The 26,244-nt window shown below is 34.6% G+C and overlaps 1 protein-coding gene across 2 annotated transcripts in view; it reads left to right on the top strand.

The window, feature by feature from the left end:
* TOP2B (DNA topoisomerase II beta) overlaps nt 1-26,244 on the top strand; it is a 73,053-nt gene that overhangs the window by 27,546 nt on the left and 19,263 nt on the right. For both annotated transcript variants that reach the window (XM_033212815.1, XM_033212814.1), the window contains exons 7-28: nt 765-977; nt 2,887-3,060; nt 4,101-4,202; nt 4,312-4,449; nt 5,957-6,095; nt 6,433-6,590; nt 6,749-6,874; nt 7,790-7,900; nt 7,981-8,086; nt 9,596-9,705; nt 10,022-10,114; nt 10,212-10,326; nt 12,043-12,164; nt 12,404-12,552; nt 13,254-13,485; nt 16,499-16,633; nt 17,225-17,425; nt 18,400-18,595; nt 18,739-18,830; nt 21,619-21,774; nt 21,917-22,000; nt 24,514-24,708. In XM_033212815.1, the coding sequence (XP_033068706.1) occupies nt 765-977; nt 2,887-3,060; nt 4,101-4,202; nt 4,312-4,449; nt 5,957-6,095; nt 6,433-6,590; nt 6,749-6,874; nt 7,790-7,900; nt 7,981-8,086; nt 9,596-9,705; nt 10,022-10,114; nt 10,212-10,326; nt 12,043-12,164; nt 12,404-12,552; nt 13,254-13,485; nt 16,499-16,633; nt 17,225-17,425; nt 18,400-18,595; nt 18,739-18,830; nt 21,619-21,774; nt 21,917-22,000; nt 24,514-24,708 (3,147 nt within the window). The remainder of the gene's footprint in view (nt 1-764; nt 978-2,886; nt 3,061-4,100; nt 4,203-4,311; nt 4,450-5,956; nt 6,096-6,432; nt 6,591-6,748; nt 6,875-7,789; nt 7,901-7,980; nt 8,087-9,595; nt 9,706-10,021; nt 10,115-10,211; nt 10,327-12,042; nt 12,165-12,403; nt 12,553-13,253; nt 13,486-16,498; nt 16,634-17,224; nt 17,426-18,399; nt 18,596-18,738; nt 18,831-21,618; nt 21,775-21,916; nt 22,001-24,513; nt 24,709-26,244) is intronic.

Raw genomic sequence — 26,244 nt, 5'->3', positions numbered from 1 at the left:
TGTGTTTGAAAAATTCCTCAATGAATCATCAAATTTGTATTTCAAAATTTTATTTTATTCTTGCAGGTCTATGAAAATGATTCGAAATTTTATATAAGCTAAAATAATTTTTAAGTTTTCTTTATTGCTTTCCAACAACCCCATTGTTGAAGTAAGCTAAAATAATTTTGTCAGGAAAAGCATCATGCATGTTTATTTTTCTAAAAGTCTATATGGTCATGTTGAAGAATTTGAAAGAGATTGTGTGGACAGTTTATAAATTTGTACAGTTTAGTTTATTTTTAACGTGAGAGAATTATCACAGTAATACAGTTGTCCCTTAGGATGATTAGTTCTGGGATGTCCTTTCTATAGTGAAATCAGAGGAGGATCAAGTCCCTTATATAAAATGGGGTAGTATTTGCATATAACCTATACACATCCTCCCATGTACTTTAAATCAACTCTAGATTACTTATAATACATAATACAATATAAATGCCATGTAAACAGTTATGCTGTATTTTAAAAATTTGTATTTTTTATTATTTTTTCCCAAATATTTTTAAGCTGCAGTTGGTCAAATCTACAAATGTAGAACCTACCCAAGGGCTGACTGTATTTACTATTTTTTTTTTTGTCTGTAATGTTATCAAGGATTTGTTTGGTTTGTTGTGAGGTTGGAAAGTTGATATAGTTTGATGAATGAATTTAATGAGCGAAGTCTTTATATATTATGAAATATGGAAGCATTATAGAAATATTTGTTTTTTTTTCTTGTAAAGACATGGATGAATAATATGATGAAGACTTCTGAAGCCAAAATTAAACATTTTGATGGTGAAGATTACACATGCATAACATTCCAACCAGATCTGTCCAAATTTAAGATGGAAAAACTTGACAAGGATATTGTGGCCCTCATGACCAGAAGGGCATATGATTTGGCTGGTTCATGTAAAGGGGTCAAGGTCATGTTTAATGGAAAGAAATTGCCTGTAAGTCTCCTGTAAAATAGTTTTAATACTATGTTATTTTATACAGAGAATATTGTTGGGTCTTCCTTTTTTAAAGTTCATCTGGTAATCTCTTTTACTGGTGTGTTTAGATGATTCACATTTAAAGTGAGTATTGATACATTAGCCCATTCTTTCTTCAAATAATGCTTCTGTCTTGTACTTTCCTTTCCTTCTTGGTTATATATATGTTACATTATTTGATATTGTCTCCAGTTCTTGAATGCTCTATTTTATTCACTCTACTTCCTCTTTTTGTATTAGTTTAATTTTTATTCCCCTCTCTTCAAGTTTACTTTTTTGCAATCTCTGCATCAAGTTTCCTGAAGAGCCTGTCAAAGGCATTCCTCATGCTTTCTATGTTTTTTATTTTTAGCATTTCCATTTGATTATTTCTTACAGTTTCCATGTCTTTGCTGAAGTTGCATGTTGTCTACATTTTCCATTAGATACTTTAACATACTAATTAATTGTTATTTAAAATATTTTATCTGATACATGTTACAACATCTGTGAGGTGCTTATTCTGTTTCTGATGACTGCTGTATCTTTTCAGATTGTTTTTTTTTCTTGCCTTTTGACACGCCCTGTAAGTTGTGGAAAACCAGATATGTTTTGTAGGGCAGTAGATATTGAGGTAAATAAGCATTAGTGTAGGACTTAGGGTATATTTACCCAGGAGATGGGCTGTGTTTGAAGTTTATTTTTGCTGTAGTTATTAGTGTTGAGGTTTGTTGCTGCTGTGAGTACCAGAGACTTCCAAATTCTTTCTTGTTTTTGTCTTTCCCCTTGGCTTAGGGCCTTCTTTTTGAGCTGCCCCTCAGAGGTGATCTGACTCTCACAGCTCTTTCAGCTGAAACCCACTGTTGTTACTGGAGGCTTGATAGCATGATGGTAGATTTTGGGGGAGATGTTCTCTAATGTCTGATTACATCCCAGCCTTTGAAGTGCATGGTGAACCTGTATCTCAGGGGTTTGACCTTTATAAGTTTATGCCTCTCCTCCGTAGGTAAAGACTTTTTTTCTGCCTTCTATTCTCTTTCCCCAGCTGCAGCAGGTTTCCACCAGTGACCAGTGTTCTCAGCCTATGTCCTTGAGGTTCCCTACCCTGCAGAATAAGCTTTTTTTTGGGGGGGGGTAAGGGAGATAGATCTGGGTGGATTTCCCAGTGACTACTGTTTCTCTCTCCCAGCTGGCATCGTGGAAATGCAGAGGGGAAACCTTCTCTAGATTCTCACTGGTCTTCTCTGTGAGAATTTGGTGGGTTTTCTGGAGGGAAAACTTGCGAGAGTGTGAATAAATGAACTTATGACTATAGCCCCTAGAAGCTTTATGCATTCAAACTAGCATACACTCTTTCGGTAGTAATTAGTCAAAATTTCTAGTTTAATGTTCCTACTATATCTGCCCCAGGTAAGCAAAAGCTTAGGTTTTGTGGTCTCCTACAGACACTTGTGTCTCTAGGCTTCAGGATGGCCAGCTCTCCTGTGATCTCAGTTCTTCAGTGGGTTCACGAAAAACCCTTTAATTTGTTGTCTGATTACAAATTTTCTTGTAAGGATGGAAGCTTTTTTTCCTGCTAGTTCATTACCTGTCTGAACTGAAACTAGAAGTCTACCATATCATTTTAAAAATATAAATTTCTGAAATATTTTATAGCAATTTACCTGTCCCTTCACATCCTTTTTTTGTCAAGTACACATAGAAATGAATTTCTTTTTTAAAGGTCAAGGGTTAAGGAATAGATCTGGGAAATGCCACTAAGGTTTGGATCTGTACATTTAGAACTGTTGTAAATGAGATGAAATGAAAGTATACGTACTTAAGGTCATTCACCTATTTGAGCTGCCAGTATAAGATTTTTCATTGTTTTTGTTTTTTAAATTAATAGGTAAATGGATTTCGCAGTTATGTAGATCTTTATGTGAAAGACAAATTGGATGAAACTGGGGTGGCCCTGAAAGTTATTCATGAGCTTGCAAATGAAAGATGGGATGTTTGTCTCACATTGAGTGAAAAAGGATTCCAGCAGATCAGCTTTGTAAATAGTATTGCGACTACAAAAGTAAGTAATCAAATTATTTGTTTCCAAGTCAGTGGTGGAACAGTGCTTCATTAAAAACTACAAAATAAATAACAATATCAGCAACCTCAAAAAACCCAAATCTGTTTTTGTTAAATAAGAATTGACTTATGAAAATGAAAACCTGTTTTCTATGAAATTGTTGTATTAAAATTTATTTAAACATTCATTGAGAAGTAAGTTTATATGATTAGTGTTTGTAGTTGAACATATTTATATTTTATGAAATTTGGAATAACAAATTCCTTTTTCTGTAAGTTTTAGCCCCACCTTCCCCAACCTCTGGGGAGAGGAGAGGGGGCTGGTGACTGAGTTAAGAATCAATTATGGCTATGTGATAAAGCTCTATAAAAACTCCTGAACAATGGAGTTCACAGAACTCCTAGGTTGGTGAATACATTGAGGTGCAAAGAGGGTAGCATGTCTGGGTAAGGCATGGAGCTTTGTGTACCCTTTCCCCTGTACCATGCCCTATGCATCTCTTCCATTTGGCTGTTTTTGCTGGATCCTATATAAAAAACTGGTAAATGAAGTAAAGTGTGTTCTTGAGTTCTGTGACCTGTTCCAGCAAATTATCATTCCTGAGGAGTGGGTCATAGGTTCGTTAGAAGTACAGGAGGCCTAGGACTTGTGACTGGCATTTGAAGTGTGGGGAATCCTGTGGGATTGAGCCCTTAACCAACCCTAAATACTTGTGCTAACTCCAGGTAGTTGGTATCAAGATTGAATTACATCGTTGAACATCCATTTGGTGTCTGGAGAATCAGCAAATTGGTTGTTGGTGTTGAAAGCACCCCAGAATTGGTGATAGAATTGAAGTGAGAGAACAAAACAAAACAAAACAAAACACCATAGCAGTTGGTTTATTGGCTCGTTAGCTAAAATACCTTATTTTTTAAAAATTCCAACTCTCATTCTGAGACTCCTGTTACTCTTTAGAAAATAGGGTTTATAATACAGATAAAGTATTTTACTACTTTAACAATACAGGATTTCGGATTTTAAATGTTTTCTTTCTTTAGGGTGGACGGCACGTGGATTATGTGGTAGATCAAGTTGTTGGTAAACTGATTGAAGTGGTTAAGAAAAAGAACAAAGCTGGTGTATCAGTGAAACCATTTCAAGTAAGGGATGCGTTATATATTGTATATGATGCATATATATGCATTATATATATGCTGAATTACTAAATATCAGCTCTGATGTTGACTTTTTTTGGTATGTTTTCAACAGGTAAAAAACCATATATGGGTTTTTATTAATTGCCTTATTGAAAATCCAACTTTTGATTCTCAGACTAAGGAAAACATGACTCTGCAGCCCAAAAGTTTTGGGTCTAAATGCCAGCTGTCAGAAAAATTTTTTAAAGCAGTGAGTAAAACTTGTATAAAACTTGTATTATTTTTTATTGTTGTTATTAAGAGTTGATTAGGTAGTTTTCTTGATTTACTTTATTTGTGATTAGTTTCTTTCGTCATATTAATTGTGGGTATAAGCATGCTTGCACTGCAAACTAATATGCTTAATTTGATAACTTTAAAGGGTAGACTTTAATGTTTCCTAAAACAATTGTTTTGCCAAGAACTAAAGTAGGAAATTGTGTAACTAATTGCATTTTTAGCTTTGCATTGACCATTGTAAAGGTCAGATTTCCTCTAACAAATGTACTGATCCTTATGCAACTCTTTCATCTTTTCTACTCTCATTTCAACTTGATCTACTGATTTTATCTTTACATATGTTTAAAAATTGTGGTAACATATGCATAACAAAATGTACTATTTTCTACATGTTTTAAAGTTGCTTTGCTTTGCACGTAATTTTTTAAGGTTACCTTAACTTCTCTAAAATAAGGTGAGAGCACAAATAAACAAATGAAGATGAATCAATCGCAGCCTCTCCTCTTTGGAATTTTGGTGGGGAAATGCTGTATAACTGCCCTAGAATTAACGTATTTCTCAAATTCCAAAAAGTAGATTATCAGAAACAAAAACAAAAGTAAACAACTTAAGGCCTGTAGAAATAGTACTTTTGGATCTAATCTTAATGAATTCTGAGTACAAATTACCCTATATTAATGCTTTCCCAAATTTCTGTCCTCATAACAGTTCTTTCCTTGATGAAGTGATTTGATTTTAAATTTTATACTTTTTCATTTTAGGTGCACTAAGTTTAAATTTGGCAACACAGTTCACCTCTGTTGTTTATGTCTTAAACATTCCAAAAAACTGTTTTATACACCTAACATCAAATCACCCAGGATGATAAAAAACTTTTAGTACTTAGAGTTGGAGATGCTTAACTTTCTTTTCCTTTTTCTGTCTGGGTTAACATCTTGCTACAGATTGATTCACTGCAGAGTACAAACAATATGTAATGTTGAAATCTTTATTACCAAGCTATTTAAAGAATATAGTCATTCATAAGTTACGAAGGTTATCCTAATGTTCCTTTTAGGTTAATACTTTTTGTCATAGTGAATTAAAGGCTCACATTTTGTATTGAAGGATATCAGAAATATCAACGTCTAGAATTTGCCAGCTAGTAGGTTCATGTGTGGATCTGTTTTCAATGTGTTAATTTTAATAAAATTAATTTGTAACAAGAGCAATGTATATTCCTTATGGAGTTTATTATAATAGAGTGTTTCTCATATGTAAAAGTTATCCTTTTTAATGTATTTATATTTTAGCTTTAGTTTTACTGTAGCTGAGTAAAAATTGATTAGCATGTATCATGATGCTTATCACCATTATTGTTTTGCCCTAAAATACCTTAAAATTGCACAGATTCCAGGTCTTGCATTAGGCCCTATACATTTTAGCTAAATGTATGAATTTTCAGCTTGTTTTGTATACCATTATTCTTTTATTTTTAGGCCTCTAATTGTGGCATTGTAGAAAGTATCCTAAACTGGGTGAAATTTAAGGCTCAGACTCAGCTGAATAAGAAGTGTTCATCAGTAAAATACAGTAAAATCAAAGGTATTCCCAAACTGGATGATGCTAATGATGCTGGTAAGATTGATATTTTTAAATAAGATTTTGATTTAAGTTTCACTTTTAATTTATCTAAGTTACAGAAATTTTTTATTTTCCACATATAGTTAGACTATTATTTTCCATTCAGAGTGTAATTTTACTTCATTGAAATTATCACATACACAATATATTACTAATTTTCAGGGGATAGGAATTCAATAAAATATACTTAATATTTATACTGAGCAATAATGTAAGATGACTTTTATAATCTTTCACTGTCGGCATTCTGATGTTAATTTTCTGACTTCATTTTTCTCATCAGTAAAAGTATGAGAAATTTTTACTATGTATAATTTTAAATTTCTCTCAGGTGGCAAACATTCCCTGGAGTGTACACTGATATTAACAGAGGGAGACTCTGCCAAATCACTGGCTGTGTCTGGATTAGGTGTGATTGGACGAGACAGATACGGAGTTTTTCCACTCAGGGGCAAAATTCTTAACGTACGGGAAGCTTCTCATAAACAGGTATATATATATATGTGTGTGTGTGTGTACACACACGCACACATACGTACGACATTTCTAATACTTTACTAAACTTGTGGAATTTTTAAATGTAATTTCTGACTCATTGTATATTTCAACACTTTGAACTACTTTCAATGCTTTTCCGTTTTGAACAGATCATGGAAAATGCTGAAATAAATAATATTATTAAAATAGTTGGTCTACAATATAAGAAAAGTTACGATGATGCAGAATCTCTGAAAACCTTACGCTATGGAAAGATTATGATTATGACTGATCAGGTTGGTTTTAAAGTTACCATATATTTCAAATTCATGTCTTCTTCAGATTCTACTTTTAATACTTGTTTTATGAGACTTGACCCAAGATAGTATAACTGAAAGTGATTATACATCAGGGGAAAAAATTAAAAAACCTCATCATTTAGTGGAAACATTTGTATGAAGCACATTTTACATTATCTAATTTTTGGGGTAACGGTCTTATGGGTTAGTTAAAAATATTTTAAAATGATATGTATGAGGAGAATATAATACAGTGTGGTAGTATGGCAGCCTACCTACAAGTAGGAACAAAATTATGGAATTAACAAGTAAGAAAGATCAATAATAATGGTTAATATTTATACATGATGGCATGATTTGATTGCACAAATACCAGGAAGACTTAAATAGTAAAATGACAGTAATCAAGAACTAGAAAATTGAAAAGGAAGGATTTCGATGCATTCAACTATTTTCTCTTACACACTCTAAAGTATTTGTAGAGAAAATCTGCAACTGAAAAAACTATTAATATGTAATTTTAAGCAGAAATTTTCCAATTTTTTATTTAGGGAAGACTTGTGAATATCTGTATTACCTGGATTTCCGTACCATTGCCCGTTAAGGTGGCATTGTAGCCATGTTTTATTTTGTGTATTTTCCATCCTTTAATCATTCTTTTAGTGAAATCTGGGGAAACTATAGAACAGATATAATATGTTTTTATAATGACAAATTAAGTCTATTACTACTATATTCTTTATTTGCCTATTAAGAAAAAATTTAGTGTGATCATCTTAATAGCTTTTGTAAAATGCATTTCTAAATTCAGAATTTTGTTTTTTTGTATTCACAAGTTTTAAAATTTGTTTATATAAGTAATCATTTTATAAAAGTATTACAGGATTTTTTACTTTACTAACATTTATTTAGGATCAAGATGGTTCTCACATAAAAGGCCTGCTTATTAATTTCATCCATCACAATTGGCCATCACTTTTGAAGCATGGTTTTCTTGAAGAGTTCATTACTCCTATTGTAAAGGTACTCTTTGCATTAATATATTTTTATATTGTTGTCTTAAAGGGTAGCAGAAAAACTAATTTTTTTTTAATTAATTCAAGGCAAGCAAAAATAAGCAGGAACTTTCCTTCTACAGTATTCCTGAATTTGATGAGTGGAAAAAACATATAGAAAACCAGAAAGCCTGGAAAATCAAGTACTATAAAGGTTTGTATTTTAAAATACTTAGATTTTAAATACTGATATAAATGTATTCTTATGAAAGCAATCTAAAAGACATCTTGAAAATTTGACTATTTTAGACTTCGAAAATAGCTATCACTGATTTTAAAATATTGTTACAGAAAAATGTATGCAAATAGAATAGTGTAATAGATTCCATTGAATGGGATCACCATTCCAATGGCCAGTCTTGTTTCCTATAAACTTCCTTTATTGCCACTCCATTAGTTTGAAAAAACTTCCAGACATTATAGTCTAGTATTTCACCTATAACTCGTATGTATTTTTAAAAGAATTTTTTTAGGTAACCCATAATACCACTATCGTAACCTTCTTTAATATCCTATTGTTGAGACAGGGTCTCGCTTTGTCACCCAGGCTGGAGTGCAGTAGCATGAACACAGCTCACTGCCACCTTGACCTTCCGGGCTGAAGTGATCCTCTTGCCTCAGCCCCCCAAGTAGCTGGGACTACAGGCGTGTGCCACTACACCCAGCTAATTTTTGTATTTTTGTAGAGGTGGGGTTTGGTTTGTTGCCCAGGCTGATCTTGAACTCCTGATTTCAAGCCATCCACCCACCTTGGCCTCCCAAACTGCTGGGATTACAGGTGTGAGCCACCATACCTGGCTCCCTTTTTTTTGGATAATGTTAAATACCCAGACAGTGTCAAAATTCCCCTGGACTGTATTAAAAATGTTTATTTTTAGAGTTTTTTATTTTTATTTTATTTTTTTGAGATGGAGTCTTGCTCTGTTGCCCAGGCTGGAGTGCAGTGGTGGGATCTTGGCTTACTGCAACCTCTCCCTCATGGGTTCAAGTGATTCTCATACTTCAGCCACCCGAGTAGCTGGGATTACAGACTTGTGCCACCATGCCTGGCTATTTTTAGTAGGGGCGGGGTTTTGCTGTGTCGGCCAGGGTGGTCTAGAAGTCCTGGCCTCAAGTGATCACCCACTTCAGCCTCCCAAAGTGCTGGGATTACAGGCATGAGGCACTGTGCTTGGCCTGAGTTTGTTTTTTTTCCAAAGTTAGGATCCATATAAGGTCCACACATTGCATTTGGTTGATAAGTTTATTAATACAGCATTTCTCTTTTTATATTTTTTCCTTGTAATTTATTTGTTAAAGAAATTGGGTTGTTTGTTCTGTGTAATTTTCCACATTCTGGATTTTGTTAATTAGATGCCTCTAGCTACATTTAATATATAGTATTTTCCTGTGCCCTTATTTTCTGTTAACTGATGGTTAAATCAGAGGCGTGATCAGATTTGGGTTACAGTTGTTTGGCAAAAACATTTCATAGGTAGTGCTATGTACTTTCATCAGGAAGCATCTAATGTCTACTTTGACTTTAGTTGCTTATTAAGATTGCAGTTGGTATAGGTGTTGCCAGCGTGATCCATCTGTTACAACTTTTCCACCAGCTTTTCACTTGATGGTTTTGAACAGACATTGATATTCATGACTCACTTTTATTTTTAAAATTGTGCAGGATTGGGTACTAGTACAGCTAAAGAAGCAAAGGAATATTTTGCTGATATGGAAAGGCATCGCATCTTGTTTAGATACGCTGGTCCTGAAGATGATGCTGCCATTACCTTGGTAATTAAGTTAATTCTTTAAAAGTTTTTGTTAGCCATCCCCCTACCTTCTGTTCCTTTCCTCCCAGTCCTGGTTCCCTATGAAAAGTCTCTTTTGAATGCTCAAGCTAGTTAATTTTAGTTTTTTCCCCAGATGATGCTGTGCTAGTATAAACTTCTTTAATTGAAAGACCTGAGTTCAAATGTGTTTTTGATAAAAAATTGTAAAATAACCTAATTTTCCAGAAATTAATAATTAGTTATTGGCCACTTATACGTTTTAATTTTGTAATGAAATTTATTTTTAATGTGCAAAATCATTACCTGGAATCTTTCAGGCGTTCAGTAAGAAGAAGATTGATGACAGAAAAGAATGGTTAACAAATTTTATGGAAGACCGGAGACAGCGTAGGCTACATGGCTTACCAGAGGTTAGTCTTAAAGAGCAGTGACCTGGGGGAAGAAGGAGAGAGAGACTAGAATTCATGCCATAATAATGATAATATTGCTATATAACTTTTCTCTTAGCAATTTTTATATGGTACTGCAACAAAGCATTTGACTTATAATGATTTCATCAACAAGGAATTGATTCTCTTCTCAAACTCAGACAATGAAAGATCTATACCATCTCTTGTTGATGGTGAGTAATGTTTATTTAAAAACCTCATTTTTGTATTTTATTTACTATAGTTTAATTTTATGTATTTTAAGCCATCCTTATGATACATATTAAAATTTTTACTTGAAATCTTGTATATGAAGAACTTGTTCAGAGGAATTTAAGGCCTTTTTGATTTTGCTTTTGTTACATGTTTTCATAGTGCTGAAATCTTTAATATTCCTTAATTTGAAACTTTTAAACCCTTTCTGAGTTTTTCAGGAAAATTAACTTTAAAAGTCTTAAAGCTTTTGCCCAAGTTGTCTGCAAATTTTCTAAAATACAAAGTAAAAGGGAATTTTGATCATTTCTAGAATATTTATCAGAGATTAAATTTTTAAAAACTTTTATTCTGCATTACCCAAAGCCTAGTGCTTTAACTTAACTTGAAAAAAATTTAGGAACTATTTCTAACTTGAAAAAAATTTAGAAACTATTTCTCGTTAGTTGAAGCAGATTTTGATCTTCTATCTAGAACTTTTTTTTTTTCTCATAACCTTTACTGTTTGTTCATCTTTGTATTGCTTGGCTTTTCTGGTAATAGATGATTCTACCTATCCCTCAAGTTCTAGCCACAAATTGCCTTTCTTCTATGAAGCCTTCCCTAGCAATTCTACTCCAAATTGGTCTTAGATACCTTAACTTCTATGCCAATTATTATGTACCTCTTATTTTATGTTTGTTCCTTTTGCCTCTAGAATTAGATTACAAAATTCTTAAGGAAGTTACCATATTTTATCATCCTCATGTTTTATCATACTCTGGGTCCAGTATGATTACAACGATGGCATAGACTGAAAAGATTGTTACTGTGCTCATTGGCCTAGAGCAGGGGTGTCTAATCTTTTGGCTTCCCTGGACCACATTGGAAGAGGAAGAATTGTCTTGGGCCACATGTAAAATACACTAACCCTAACGATAGCTGATGAGCTTAAAACAAAAACAAAAACAAAAAATAATTGCAAACAAACAAAAAAACTCATGATGTTTTAAGAAAATTGATAAATTTGTGTTGGGCCACATGCCACCCATGGGCCATGGGTTGGACAAGCTTGGCCTAGAGCAAGAATGATAAGAAAGCAGAGTGATTTGCCCACATTGTTTCATGCAATCCTTATGATAACTATATTAGGAAAGTAATTATTTCTATTACTTGGATAAGGACACAGACTTACTAGTTATTTGCTTAGTCACATGGTAAATGACCAAGTTGAGAAGAATATACAGATTAGTGAGATTCTAAAGCATTTATTCTTCACTACCACAATAAACCTCTTTTTATAAGGGTTTTCCTGAGTGGGATATTTAGAATAGATTTTAGGATCCTTGATGGCATGCTGGCAGTTTAGTTAGCTACAAATGGCATTTTGGTTGTATGAGTGTTTGGAAACTACTGTTAAAAGAGTTTGGTGCCACTGGGTGATTCTTTAAGGCCAGAATGTTGTCTTTCAGTTAGCAGTTCACTTTTGGAATATATGGAGATGGCATAAAAACATCTTAGTGTATGCCTGCAGATAGCTTTCTGGGAAAAAAAACAAAACAAAACAAATGTGTTAGTATGTACTCACTTTGGTACAGAATCTCAAGTAACAATTTTACTGGTATTCTTGAAAAGCAAATTGTATCTATTCTTTAGTTCCCTGAATTGTTACAACTGTATCTTGAAGTAACATTTTAAAAGAGCTCTTTTAAAAATAGGCTTTAAACCTGGCCAGCGGAAAGTTTTATTTACCTGTTTCAAGAGGAATGACAAACGTGAAGTAAAAGTTGCCCAGTTGGCTGGATCTGTTGCTGAGATGTCGGCTTATCATCATGGAGAAGTAAGCATTAAGATTGGAATCCGTTGAGAACTGTAATTATTGTCTTGAAGAATGATAATTACACGTAGTATTTTTCCTTTAGTAAAGTCTTCAGAAATGTAACAGAATTAAGAACAGAATATACAGATTAGTGAGATTCTAAAGCTTTTATTCTTCACTTGGATTTTAATACAAGTTGGGGAATAATTATAGAAAATTTAGAACATTAATGTTATGTTCTGCCGCCTTCTGTTGTATAGCAAGCATTGATGATGACTATTGTGAATTTGGCTCAGAACTTTGTGGGAAGTAACAACATTAACTTGCTTCAGCCTATTGGTCAGTTTGGAACTCGGCTTCATGGTGGCAAAGATGCTGCAAGCCCTCGTTATATTTTCACAATGTTAAGGTAAATATTTACTGATACAATGGTATAAAGTTTGATTTGATTTGGAACCAATTGACTAAATGTGTGATGGAATTATAGCTGTGGAGAGATGCGATTGTCTGGTTATTCTACTTAGAAGGTGAATGTTCCAAATTATTTGACCACAAATAGAATGAAGTCAATTGACCTTAATTTTTATGAATTCATTGGTGAAAACAGTCCTAATGAATGCAGGATGTTTTTCTCACCAACTTTACTCTTTAGGCTGAAGATGGGTTATATGCTTTATTCCGAGTAATAGGAAATTCTTAAAAAGTTATCAATATTGGCCGGGCGCGGTGGCTCAAGCCTGTAATCCCAGCACTTTGGGAGGCCGAGACGGGCGGATCACGAGGTCAGGAGATCGAGACCATCCTGGCTAACATGGTGAAACCCCGTCTCTACTAAAAAATACAAAAAACTAGCCGGGCGACATGGCGGGCGCCTGTAGTCCCAGCTACTCTGGAGGCTGAGGCAGGAGAATGGCGTAAACCCAGGAGGCGGAGCTTGCAGTGAGCTGAGATCTGGCCACTGCACTCCAGCCTGGGCGACAGAGCGAGACTCCGTCTCAAAAAAAAAAAAAAAAAAAGATTTATTTTTGCATTGTGAAGTTTTAAATTATGTATAAAGTTTCTTTCGCAAAGCCATGACATTTTTTCATTTGCTTCTTTCTTTTTCATTAGCTCTTTAGCAAGGCTACTTTTTCCTGCCGTGGATGACAACCTGCTTAAGTTCCTTTATGATGATAATCAACGTGTAGAGCCTGAGTGGTATATTCCCATAATTCCCATGGTTTTAATAAATGGTGCTGAGGGCATTGGTACTGGATGGGCTTGTAAACTACCCAACTATGATGCTAGGGAAATTGTGAACAATGTCAGACGAATGCTAGATGGCTTGGATCCTCATCCCATGGTAATTATTTTGAACTTACTGTTTATTTAACAAATGACAATGGGTAAGCTACAAAGTCCAGTCATTTTAGAAAAGTAATGGAGCATTTTTATTTTAGAACATATTGTAGACCATAAAGACCTAATTAGGGTATAATTTGATATGTGCCTACAGCAAAAGGTATAAACTTTGGAATGAGTTCTGCAGGTAAGTTTCATGGGGAGAAACTGTTTATTTAAATTTAGAAACACTTTATATTCCAGGTTTTCAAACCTCTAAACCATATATTAATAGAAAACAATCCTTTTCTGATAAAATTATATGTAACTTTGTTTCTGTTCTCAAACTACCACCTCTTGTTAGTTTGTAAGGATGCTTAAAAACACATTGTATTCATTAGCCTACCATTTGTAAAAAGACAAAAACTACATTGTATATATCCCCAAGGCCAGTGCGTGGTTACTCACACCTTTAATCCTGGCACTTTGGGAGGCTGACACCTAGGCCCAGACGTGTGGATCACCTGAGGTCAGGAGTTCCAGACCAGACTGACCAGCATTGGGAAACCTTATCTCTACTAAAAATACAAAAAAAAAAATTAAATGTTGCTTGGGCACGGTGGCTCACGCCTGTGATCCCAGCACTTTGGGCGGCCGAGGTGGGTGTATCATCTGAGGTCAGGAGTTCTAGGCCAGCCTGCCCAAACCAGGGAGAACCCTGTCTTTACTAAAAATACAAAAATTAGCCGAGCGTGCTGGTGGGTGCCTGTCATCCCAGCTACTTGGGAGGCTGAGGCAGGAGAATCAGTTGAACCTGAGAGGTGGAGGTTGCAGTGAGCCAAGATTGTACCACTGTACTCCAGCCTGCACAACAGAATGAAACTCCGTCTCCAAAAAAAAAAAAAAAAAAACCCATTTTTTTAATGTTTATTCTTTTCTTGTATCATTTACTCTGCTCAGACCTCCAAGAAAAATGTCCTCAAAAAATGTCCTTCCTTTCTCCCCATGATTTAAAATTACCTGGAGAAAAGTGTGTTTGTATTACCAAAATGATAATGCTTATTGTAGAAAATATAGATAAGGAAAGAGGAAAAAATCCATAATCCCACAATATAGAGACAATATTTTGATGTATTTTTCCAAGTTTTATTTCATTTTTGTGTTTTAAAATGAAAGTTATTCTTTAGCAATAAGACATATATTCTGCTTTTTCTCTTAAATACTTTAAAGTACTTTAAAATATTTCTAACATAAGCATCAAATTTTTAATGATAGTGTGTTACTGAAATGGTTTTGAATTTTTTAATGGATTTTAGATTGTTACGATAGTGTATTTGATCAATACATGCTTCTTATGTGCCTACTATGTGTATGAAACTGTGTAAGTGGTGAGATAAAGAGCTATGGTTTTTGTCTTCGGAAAGTTAGACAGTTGTCAAGACAAGACGTTGAAGCATCAAGGCCTGAAATTTAACAGTGACCAGCGATACTGATAGTTGCTTAGTATGCCAGAAGAAAGGTCCTATGCTAGGTGCTCAGTGTCTTTTTTTTTTTTTTTTGAGACAGAGTATCACTCTGTCACCCAGGCTGGAGTACAGTGGTGTGATCTTGGGTCACTGCAATCTCCGCCTCCCAGGTTCAAGCGATTCTGCTGCCTCAGCCTCCTGAGTAGATGGGGCCACAGGTGTGCGCCAACATGTCTGGCTAATTTTTGTATTTTTAGTAGAGACGGGGTTTCACTGTGTTGGCCAGGCTGGTCTCGAATTCCTGGCCTTGGGTGATCCACCTGCTTTGGCTTCCCAGAGTGCTGGGATTACAGGCGTGAGCCACTGTGCCCTTCCTATATATTCAATTTCTTAATGATAATAATGAGTAAGAATTTTAGAATAGGCCAGGCGCAGTGACTCATGTCTATAATCCCAGCACTTTGGGAGGCTGAGCTGGGCAGATCACTAGCTCAGGAGTTCAAGACCAGCCTGGGCAACATGGCAAAACCCTGTCTCTACAAAAATACAAAAATTAGCTGGACATGGTGGCATGCACCTGTAACCCCAGCTACTTGGGAGGCTGAGGTGGGAGGATTGCTTGAGCCCAGGTTGTTGAAGCTGCAGTGAGCCAATATTGCACCACTGCACTCCAGCCTGGGTGGTAAAGTAGGGACCCTGTCTCAAAACAAACAAACAAAAACTTAGAAGAGGGAGAGATGACTTGTAATTCAGTTGGGAAGGATGAATAAGATTTATGTAGATGAATGATGAATGGGGTTGGGCCTAAATATGTGTCAGGACTTGTGGGTAGAGTGAAAGTGAGAATATTCAAAATAATCAAACAAAATGTGGGAAAAGAGTAGTGGTTTTGTAAGACAAGTCATTAGAGAAAAAATTGAAAGCCGGCCGGGCGCGGTGGCTCAAGCCTGTAATCCCAGCACTGTGGGAGGCCGAGACGGGCGAATCACGAGGTCAGGAGATCGAGACCATCCTGGCGAACACGGTGAAACCCCGTCTCTACTAAAAAATACAAAAAACTAGCCGGGCGAGGTGGCGGGCGCCTGTCCCAGCTACTCGGGAGGCTGAGGCAGGAGAATGGCGGAGAAGCTCGGGAGGCGGAGCTTGCAGTGAGCTGAGATCCGGCCACTGCACTCCAGCCCGGGCGACAGAGCAAGACTCCGTCTCAAAAAAAAAAAAATTGAAAGCCAGTTTGGGTTCAGACTATGGAATGCTTTCAATGTGCGGCCCAATGTGAGTTTGAATTTAAAGGATATTGATCTAGGGGAGAAGTAGGTGTAGGGGAAGTAGGCTGAAAGAAAGTACTATTCCAGGAAGACTAGGAAAGATGATACTAACATTTTGAGATTGGAGGATGTTCAGGTTATATTAACAGAAGCTGTGAGTTCAAGATCAATTGATAAGTTGGAAAGGGACATTTGAGGATGAGAAATTCTGTTTGAGGTACATTAATCTGTCAATGTTAGACCATAGACTCGTGGTACTAGTACTCAAGAGAGAAGTCAATGCTATTTACATTTTTCTCTACAGCTTCCAAACTACAAAAACTTTAAAGGGACGATTCAAGAACTTGGTCAAAACCAGTATGCAGTCAGTGGTGAAATATTTGTAGTGGACAGAAACACAGTAGAAATTACAGAGCTTCCAGTTAGAACTTGGACACAGGTTAGTGTAAATATGTGATCTGCCTGTGGGAAGGGCAGTGTATGAAGCAATTTTTTCTGGTAAGGATGATTCCACCATTGTTTGTCCTAAGCATGCGTAGTGTTAAAAAAATTCCTGTAGCTGCTTTTACCCTTCAGTTGAATTTGTGCTTTGAATATTTAAATAGTATTTATATCTAAGTAGTATAGTATGACTTAGGTAAGGCTTTTAAAGACTATTATCTTTGTATTTATCTTAGAATGAAAGGAGTAGAATATGACATAGTGTTTTTAATTCTTATAAATGTGGTCAGTAAATTCATGTCAGTATCAGCTTTACAAATCTAAAAGCTAGTTGATGTCATCCTTTTCATACTCAGCCTTTATCTTGCCCTTTAGAGTATGAGTGGATCAGCACCATTACTTCTTACGTCTTTTCCTACCACCAAGATCCCCATATATTGTTTTCTATACTGATTGGATAGGAGATGATAAAGGTTTCCTTTTTAATTCCCCATGAGAGTTGAGAATTTTCACAAGACTGTATGACTTGTAGTATGAGAACATGAGAGTATGTCATGAAAAGAATCACTTATTTTTAAATCTTTTATAGGTATATAAAGAACAGGTTTTAGAACCTATGCTAAATGGAACAGATAAAACACCAGCATTAATTTCTGATTATAAAGAATATCATACTGACACAACTGTGAAATTTGTGGTGAAAATGACTGAAGAGAAACTAGCACAAGCAGAAGCTGCTGGACTGCATAAAGTTTTTAAACTTCAAACTACTCTTACTTGTAATTCTATGGTAATTTATTAGATTTACTATTAATTTAATCTTTCTTGCATGTTGTAAGTCAGATTATTATAATTGGTTTCATAATGGGAGTGGCTATAGTAAGCCTGAAGGCATTTTTTGCCAAAGATTCTAGGGCCACGTTCCTTTCTTCTACTGTTGTCCGCTACCCTTACTCTCAACTCTGTGTTTATGCATCTGGGCTTGAACACACAGGATACACACACCTTCACACACATTGACTAAAAGTTATGAGAGTGGTTATTGGAGGGCCTTTGTGTACTTTATGCCCATCTCTATTAGCATTTTAACTGTAGAGTACTCATAACTCTAATCTGCTTTATTAAACTTGCACATTTATCTTTGTACAACTGGGGAGGAAGGTAGAAACTTTAAGTGTGTGATTCTTCAAGTTCCATTCCAAATTAGCTTTTACATTTAAAAAAGTAAAAAAAGTTCAGCAATGGTACAGTGGCTGAGAAAAAGTGCCATAGTCTGCTGAGAAAGGCTGATGGAAGAAAGAAAAAGGATAGGGAGTTTGGGTGACTGGATTACAGCAGATATAAAAGAGAGAGAGAAAGGGGACAAATGCATATACACAGAATATATGAGGGAGGAAAAACTTTAACATTTTTAAGCTTAGCAATAGAATAGGTATGTTTTCAGTTTGGGGAAAAATCATTTTTTAGGTGGTTTTATGGCTACTTTAAGAGCCCTTTTTTAAGGCCTATTTTTGTCTTTCAAAATTATTCCTATTTTAAATACTTTTGTCGTCGTGAGAATTGATCAGCTTGCAGTCACCAAAGGAATATTTACAGAAATGTGCTGAATAGTTTTAGTTCTGTTTAATGGTTTTTAGGGGTAGTCTGTGTTCATATACATGTATTATGGTTATATATTATGGTTATTTTAAATATTGTAGATGTTATGTAAGTTAAAATACCAGTACAGATCTATATGATCTGCAAAATATGTGTTTCGCTTAGGTACTCTTTGATCATATGGGATGTCTGAAGAAATACGAAACTGTGCAAGACATTCTGAAAGAATTCTTTGATTTACGATTAAGTTATTATGGTTTACGTAAGGAGTGGCTTGTGGGAATGCTGGGAGCAGAATCTACAAAGCTTAACAATCAAGCCCGTTTCATTTTAGAGAAGATACAAGGGAAAATTACTATAGGTAAGAGACAACCTTTAAAAATTTGAACATTAGTTAAAATGGAAAAAAACTTTATTAATAGAAGACATTTTTATCAGTAGAATATAAGCAAATACAAATTGAATCTCTTATCTTGATCCTAACTTTATTTTTCCCTCACATAGAGAATAGGTCAAAGAAAGATTTGATTCAAATGTTAGTCCAGAGAGGTTATGAATCTGACCCAGTGAAAGCCTGGAAAGAAGCACAAGAAAAGGTAATCATTTGCAGAAAAAGACATTCAGAGAAGCTTTTAAAAGCAACTTCCAAAACAAACAAAAATTCAACCCCTAAATTTTAAATTTAGTACTACTAAAGGTGCTGAGTTGTCTGTTTAGAGACTGAAGTCTTCTGTTTATCCACAGAACAGATACAGTACAGGAATTTATAGTACACACCCACCACAAAGCACTTGGCCAGTGTGACTCAACCAGAGCCTGGAGAAATGACTCCAGGTGTGAGAAGGTAGCTCAGTCTCCTTGACCTTTTTTCCTGAGTCTGCCACTAAAGGTGTTGTGGTGGTGGTTTTTATGAGGTACATGTATATTATCTGGGAATTAGACTGGTCGCACCCAGAATCAGCTTCACAGTATGGCATCCAGTCACCACTCACTTGATCTGGTTTGGTTAATACTGGGAAAACAAGAGACAAAATGTTAATTATTATAGACAGTATTTATCAAACACCAAACTCTGCTTCATTCTTAGATTTTTGGCCAGATATTTAAACCCTGGAACTTCAGATTAAATGTCTGATGTTTTATTAAGCAAGTTGGCCATTGCAGATCACAAAATAGTAATAATAGTTAAATGAATGGAATGTTGAAACTTTGAGATTCCCCTCAATTAGCTTTTTGATGTTTTGTATGACTAAAAGAAAAATGTAAACAACAGTACAACGTTGTGATTGAGAACAGAAATTTCTTACAGAAGAGGAAGAAAAGTTGAATGATTAATTTTTTTTGGATATTAGATTATTTGTGCTTATATGATTCTGATAACATTAACATCTTTAAAAAATAATTATGTGACATAACTTGAACCTTTAAACTTCCCTGTACTTGAGTTCTCAATCATAATGTTTTTATGTTTCATCAAACTACATTGAAATATTGCTTTTGTTTACATTTTTGTTTGAAGTCAATAAAAACCATGTATTAAAGTGAGTAAAATTAGAGTAAGTTATATAGAATAGCAATTACATAGTAAGATAATAGGCTTATTCATTATTTGAAGAAAATTTGGTAGGACAAGATGGGCGCATTCAGAATTAAGATGATTGAAGCCCTTTGTTTTCCTCTTAGTGCGTTATTGTTAAACCCCAAATTATGGTTTCTACAACACTTGCCCTTCTGTATCACTGTTGGTTTAAGCTATACTTTTTTTTTTTTAAAGTAACTAGTAAGCTGATGAATTTTTAATGCTTAGTCTTAAAAGCTAAAGATTTCTACAGTTTCAGAATGTCCCTCTGGTGGAAGTAGAATTTATGGGTAAAGCCTAGCTTGATTTCAGTTATTGTGTTACCACCATCAGAATTTTTTCAGCATCTTGACCATGTGTACATTTTGGGGAGTTCAGGTAACAAAAGGAACTGCTCTTACAAGAGTGTCCTATTATACAGAGTTGGAGAAGAGAGAATTATAAAGTAGTTAATTAGAAGATTAAAGTTTTTTATAAAGCATAATGGAATTTTGTCATTAGAACTTGCAGTTTATTTTTTTTTTAATTTCTGGAAGTGTCCTTAGTCATATTTCTGTTATCAGTGATAGATACACATATTCATAGAACACTTATTAATAATACTTTGGGTGCAGTCAAAACCTAGATCAAATAGACTTCCAAAATGTGGGTCTAAACAGGATTTTGTTGCATCCTAGTAATATTTTTATAGTTGTCTAGCAACCTGAATACTCCATAGAGACGAGCTGTTTCATGAAGAATTTTTCAAAAGTGTAGAATTGTTGTCAGTTATCTAGGTACTTACTAATCATCTATCAACTCAACAACAGCATTCCTTATTTGGCTAATGTGGCTTAATCAAATTTATAGTTTTTGTTTATATAATGAAGCATCTTGCTTTGCAATTTTAATTTTTATCTTATTTCTGAAGTACATATAAACTGTACTTTGTGTATACACATTGTTTTGCTTACAAATTTTAATTATAAAGGTTTTTTTTTTTTTTTCCTTTTTTGGTTACCAAAAGTGAACTTTTTGCTTCATGGAGTGTCATGGTTAACTCAGTCTAAACAACTTAGATAAAATTTTGTTTAATGGCAGTTGTTATTTTAAAAAATTTAAAGGTGATATCACCTAAAATAACTTTTATTGAATTCATTGTATTTTGAAATTTAATATTAGCACAAGATAATTTTTTTGTTGCAGCTGTTTCTGTAGACAAGGAGGGCCTGATGAATAAAATTTCAGCAAAACCCTGACGAAATTCTTACTCTAACTCACCAACTCAGATTCTTAAGTGGACTTTCTCTGAGTCCAGACATGAATATCCTGGCTTTAGAGAATTTTTATTAAGAATTCGCCCTCAGCGAGTGAATGTACCTTAACATATTTATTAATAACTGTAAAATACTTTTCACAACTGGTATTTATTTTGTATTTCAGATTGTTCATTCACTCACCAGTATAAAAATCTGACAAGATGCAATGATAAAACATTAATTCTACTCTATTAACTTTAAAATGTGGTATCCTCTCATTTTGTTACTTAGTACCTGAGGAAATCAGTTAACTTTTCATCAGATTCCTGAATAAATAGGGATAGCGTTTACCATTCCTTCTGAAGATCTTGTTGTGCGTCTTTAGAAAATTTTAAACTTTTTATAAGGAAATATATTTTTATAGGTAATATAAAATAACCCCACCATCCTGAAGATGTAGCATTTATAGTGTAGCACTTGTAGAATTTTAAACTAATTATTCAATAAAATTCAACATTAATTTGATATTATACAAGACTTTAATATACAGTTTGTTATTTTTTACAGGCCGCAGAAGAGGATGAAACACAAAACCAGCATGATGATAGTTCCTCCGATTCAGGAACTCCTTCAGGCCCAGATTTTAATTATATTTTAAATATGTCTCTGTGGTCTCTTACTAAAGAAAAAGTTGAAGAACTGATTAAACAGAGAGATGCAAAAGTATGAACTTTTGTGGGTTAAATAGTTTGAAACTATTTCAGTGTTATCTGTATCTTTTTCTTTTTCCAAAAATAAGTATTTTGATTTATCCTTCATACGTTTTAAAACTATTCAATGTTTAAACTGTACTTTTTTATTATAGGGGCGAGAGGTCAATGATCTTAAAAGAAAATCTCCTTCAGATCTTTGGAAAGAAGATTTAGCAGCGTTTGTTGAAGAACTGGATGTAGGTTAAGTCTCTCTTAAAATGTATTTGGAAAAGTAATGTTTATGAACAAGAATGAAATTCTTTTAAGTGATCTTAAAGTTTTCTTTAACTCTGTGAAGGTTAATGTGTTTATAAGTTGAGTTAGTATTAAGCTTCTGGTTATGTGAAGTTATAAAGAACTTCTTGTATGGAGGAATTTAAATGCTATGAAGTTGAAATTTAGAATAAATTAAATATACTTTGAATTAGTTAAAAATTGTTAACTCATTTTTAGATTAAAAATTGATTCAGTTTAATGTTTTCCTGGAAAGAGGTAAGGCTAATATGTGTGTATAATTGAATGTAAGTACTTTGGTTTTAGGAGTAGAGAATGATAGTCTCTTCAGATTTATAACAGATATTTCAATATTTGATTGTCGTAACATAGTTTTTTCCATGTAGAATTGTAATTTAAAAAGTAAAAATGTAGAGATAAGATATAAAAAGTACACCTTTTCTGAAATTGCCCACTTAAAATATTAGAATTAAATTAATGGTAGCATTATGAATATGTGAAAATAGCAAAATGTAAAATACCATTTATTACTCATATTACTTTTTTTTTTAAAGTTGCTTTGTTGATTTATTGTATACATGTTCTACTTTTACTTCGATGGTCTAAGTCAGAATTGGAGCTCATAAGAACAAGTGTGGTAAATTAGTTACCTAAAAGAATTTAGAATTTTTTAGTGCTATTTTTCTAGGCTCCCTCAACGATCTTTCAGGTGCTGCAATGTGAGTCTTCCTTGATTTGTGCTTTCCATATATTGTTCATTAATTAACTTTTTTTGCACATTTTTCCTTGCTGAGTTATAATTTATTTAAAAATTATTCATTAAAAATGAAGCCATCATATATTAAAAGAAAAATTATTCCTCATATTATTGATATCCTGATATTGCTTTACATTTCATCACTAATATAGTGAAACACAGGAAACTTTTGTGGTTATGCCTGTAAATTTCCTCACTATTGTAAAGTCGTCATTCAAAACAACCCTAGCAAAAAATACTGTTTCACATTTAATTTATCATCTTATTTTATTATTTGACAATTAATGAAATAGGTCCAAACAACTTATTTCAATTCTGGATGTATTTATTTTTAACATCTTAAAAGATTTAGACTTAAATTTCATGTCTCTCTGTATCATGTAAAGTCCAATGATAACACTAATTGAATATCTATCTATTGTACACTAGCACAGCCTTCTATGTAATGCTTAGAGTGACCCTCACCACAACCTCAAATGAATGAGATTATTATTAACCTGTTATACAGATAAGGATCCTGAAGCTTAGAGAAGTTAAGTCACTTTCTTAGGAATTACATCATTATAGAATTACTCATCCTCTCAGACACCCACTTTCCTCATCTATAAAATGGGGATCACAGGGTTTTTAAAATACCTAGCACATGGTGGATGCTCTATAAGTTATCTGGCTTTTTTGTTTTGTTTTGTTTTGTTTTGTTTTGTTTGAGACAGGGTCTTGCTCTGTTGCCCAGGCTGGAGTGCAGTGGCACAATCATGGCTCGTTGCAGCCTCAACCATTCGGGCTCAAGCAGTCCTCCTACCTTAGCCTCCCGAGTAGCTGGAACATGTGTGCTACCACATCTGTCTAATTTTTGTATTCTGTGTAGAGACGAGGTTTTGTTATGTTGCCTAGGCTGGTCTCAAACTCCTGGGCTCAGGTGATCCACCCACCTCAGCCTCCCAAAGTGCTGGGATTACAGGTGTGAGCCACTGCACCTGACCTCTATTATCTCCTGAGGATACATAACTAGTAAGTGGAAGTGCAGTTGAAATCCAGAACTATCTGATTTCAAAGCTTGGGTAATTTCTATTAAACTATTGTGCTACAAAGATCTTTGAAAAAATCTCTAAAGAAATGTCATTTTTTCCTTGTGCCTTTCAAAGCCTATTTTAAGGGATAATTCTGGTAAATGCAGAATCTAGGATATTAATCATGATTATACCGTCATTTGTCATTACATAGACCTGCCTAAGTTCAGTCTAACTATATGCGCATTTTTAATTTCTCATACTTTCTGAGTTTACATTTAGGAGGTTTTTTTCATATTTTCTATTATGACTAAAGCAGTAGAAAAAAATAGCTTCATGCTTCTTAGCAGAACTGCCTTTGTGTATGATTTGCTAGGATTTTGATGATACCAGGTTATCAGAGGTCTTGATTATTCCGTAATATATCACGGGATCCAAGAATTGGCAGAGACTTCTTAGGTTATTTAGTCACTATTGCCCGCTCTTACTACAAACGGGAAACTAGTTAGATGAATTGGGATTACAATGGAGGTCTTCTGATTTAGAATTATTTATTTTTTTTATTATTTAATCTTGAATTAGATAAGTTAAAAGGAAAGCTTCATCTTTACTGAGTGAATAACATTTGTTTTAATATTTTATGAAGTAGTGATTATCTTTTCTAAGAAGTTGTTTATGTTTCTTCTGCTGCCTTATAATTATATTTTAGAAAGTGGAAGCTCAAGAACGAGAAGATATTCTGGCTGGAATGTCTGGAAAAGCAATTAAAGGAAAAGTTGGCAAACCTAAGGTGAAGAAACTCCAATTGGAAGAGACAATGCCCTCACCTTATGGCAGAAGAATAATTCCTGAAATTACAGCTATGAAGGCAGATGCCAGCAAAAAGTTGCTGAAGAAGAAGAAGGTATGACATACCTCTTGTCATTAATAGACTCATCTCTATGACGAAATATATATATAATTTTAAAAATTTTAATGTGTGTTTAAATCATGCTTTGTTTTATTCAAAATATATTTCAATGGTAGTAGGAAATCATTCTATGACAGCAGTTGATCTATAGAAGGAAAACATGTTGGTAAAGGATCACATATTGTAAAGAGCTACGTAATTCAGCTTTTAAAATGAGAAATAGAAACACTCCACTCAGCTGCCTTCTAAGTTAAAATCTTGGAAGCCGGCTGGGCGCAGTGGCTCATGCCTGTCATCCCAGCACTTTGGGAGGCCGAGGCGGGTGGATCACAAGGTCAGGAGATCAAGACCATCCTGGCAAACATGGTGAAACCCCGTCTCTACTAAAAACTAGAAAAAATTAGCCAGGCGTGGTGGCTGTATCCCAGCTACTTGGGAGGCTGACACAGGAGAGTGGTGTGAACTTGGGAGGCAGAGCTTGCAGTCAGCTGAGATTGCACCACTGCACTCCAGCCTGGGCGACAGAGAGACTCCCATCTAAAAATAAATAATTAATTAGTTAAAATAAAAATAAAAAACTTGGAAGCCAAAAAGAAAACAAAACAAAACCCAAAAACCCAACCATGAGTATATCAACTTTAAAGTATAAGCTTTAGTTCTATATCATAATCCATTAAAGAAGACTTAGAGTGGGAAAGGGTCTGTTTGGCTTATGAAGTACTCTGTCATCTTTTACTATTTACTTGTTTTTGTCCTTAGTTAAACTACTAAGCACATCCTATGTCATTATCACTGATAAAAGTGCTATTGAAGATTAAAGAAAAAAATGACATTGACCTCACCTCAAGCAGGATGGACCAGAGTTAGCCAGAAGAAGAAAACATCAGAAAAATGTTCAGAGCTGAGGAAACAGGGTGCATGTTGGGCTTAGAGAGGCTAATGTTTCTGGACAGGTTGATTTTTAGAATTCAGGAAGTATACGTGTAGATGTGTCCAATAAGTAGGTGGGAATATAGCCTCATTCTTACTAGAGCTTGGAAAATTAGCCTAAAGAGCTAGAGTTAGAGATTGGAGAGTTTTCTGTGCAGAGCTGATGTTTGAAGTGTAGGTGCATTTTGACACCAGAGTGGGCTCTCTCTTCTACTGTTGTGATAAACTCAGGTCTATACTACTTTCCTCTTACTTGGCTCCCCACTGCACACAGGTTCATTTACCTAGACACTCTTGCCTGTCTCCTTCAGAAAATGGCTTCTTTTCAGTTGGCGTTTGTCAGATTCATTTCTCAGCACTCTTCTCTCTACCTTAAATGGTCCCCTCAAGTAAACTCATCTATGCCTAGAGCTTATTCCATTCATACTGATGGCCCCTAAATCTTTGTTCCTAAGCTGTAATGCTTTCAGGAGTGCCAAGCTCATAGCCACTTGAATGCATGAAGCCCATTAAACTCAGCATGTCTGAAACTGGGCTCATTATCCTGATTTAAAAATCTGTTCTTTGCCTTCTCCCAGTTAATGACACTATCAGCCATCA

This window comes from Trachypithecus francoisi, unplaced genomic scaffold, assembly GCF_009764315.1.
Source record: "Trachypithecus francoisi isolate TF-2019V2 unplaced genomic scaffold, Tfra_2.0 Lachesis_group0, whole genome shotgun sequence".
Lineage (NCBI taxonomy): Eukaryota > Metazoa > Chordata > Mammalia > Primates > Cercopithecidae > Trachypithecus > Trachypithecus francoisi.
The sequence above is the reverse complement of the archived record's forward strand: the minus strand, read 5'-3'. Positions and strand labels throughout refer to the sequence as shown.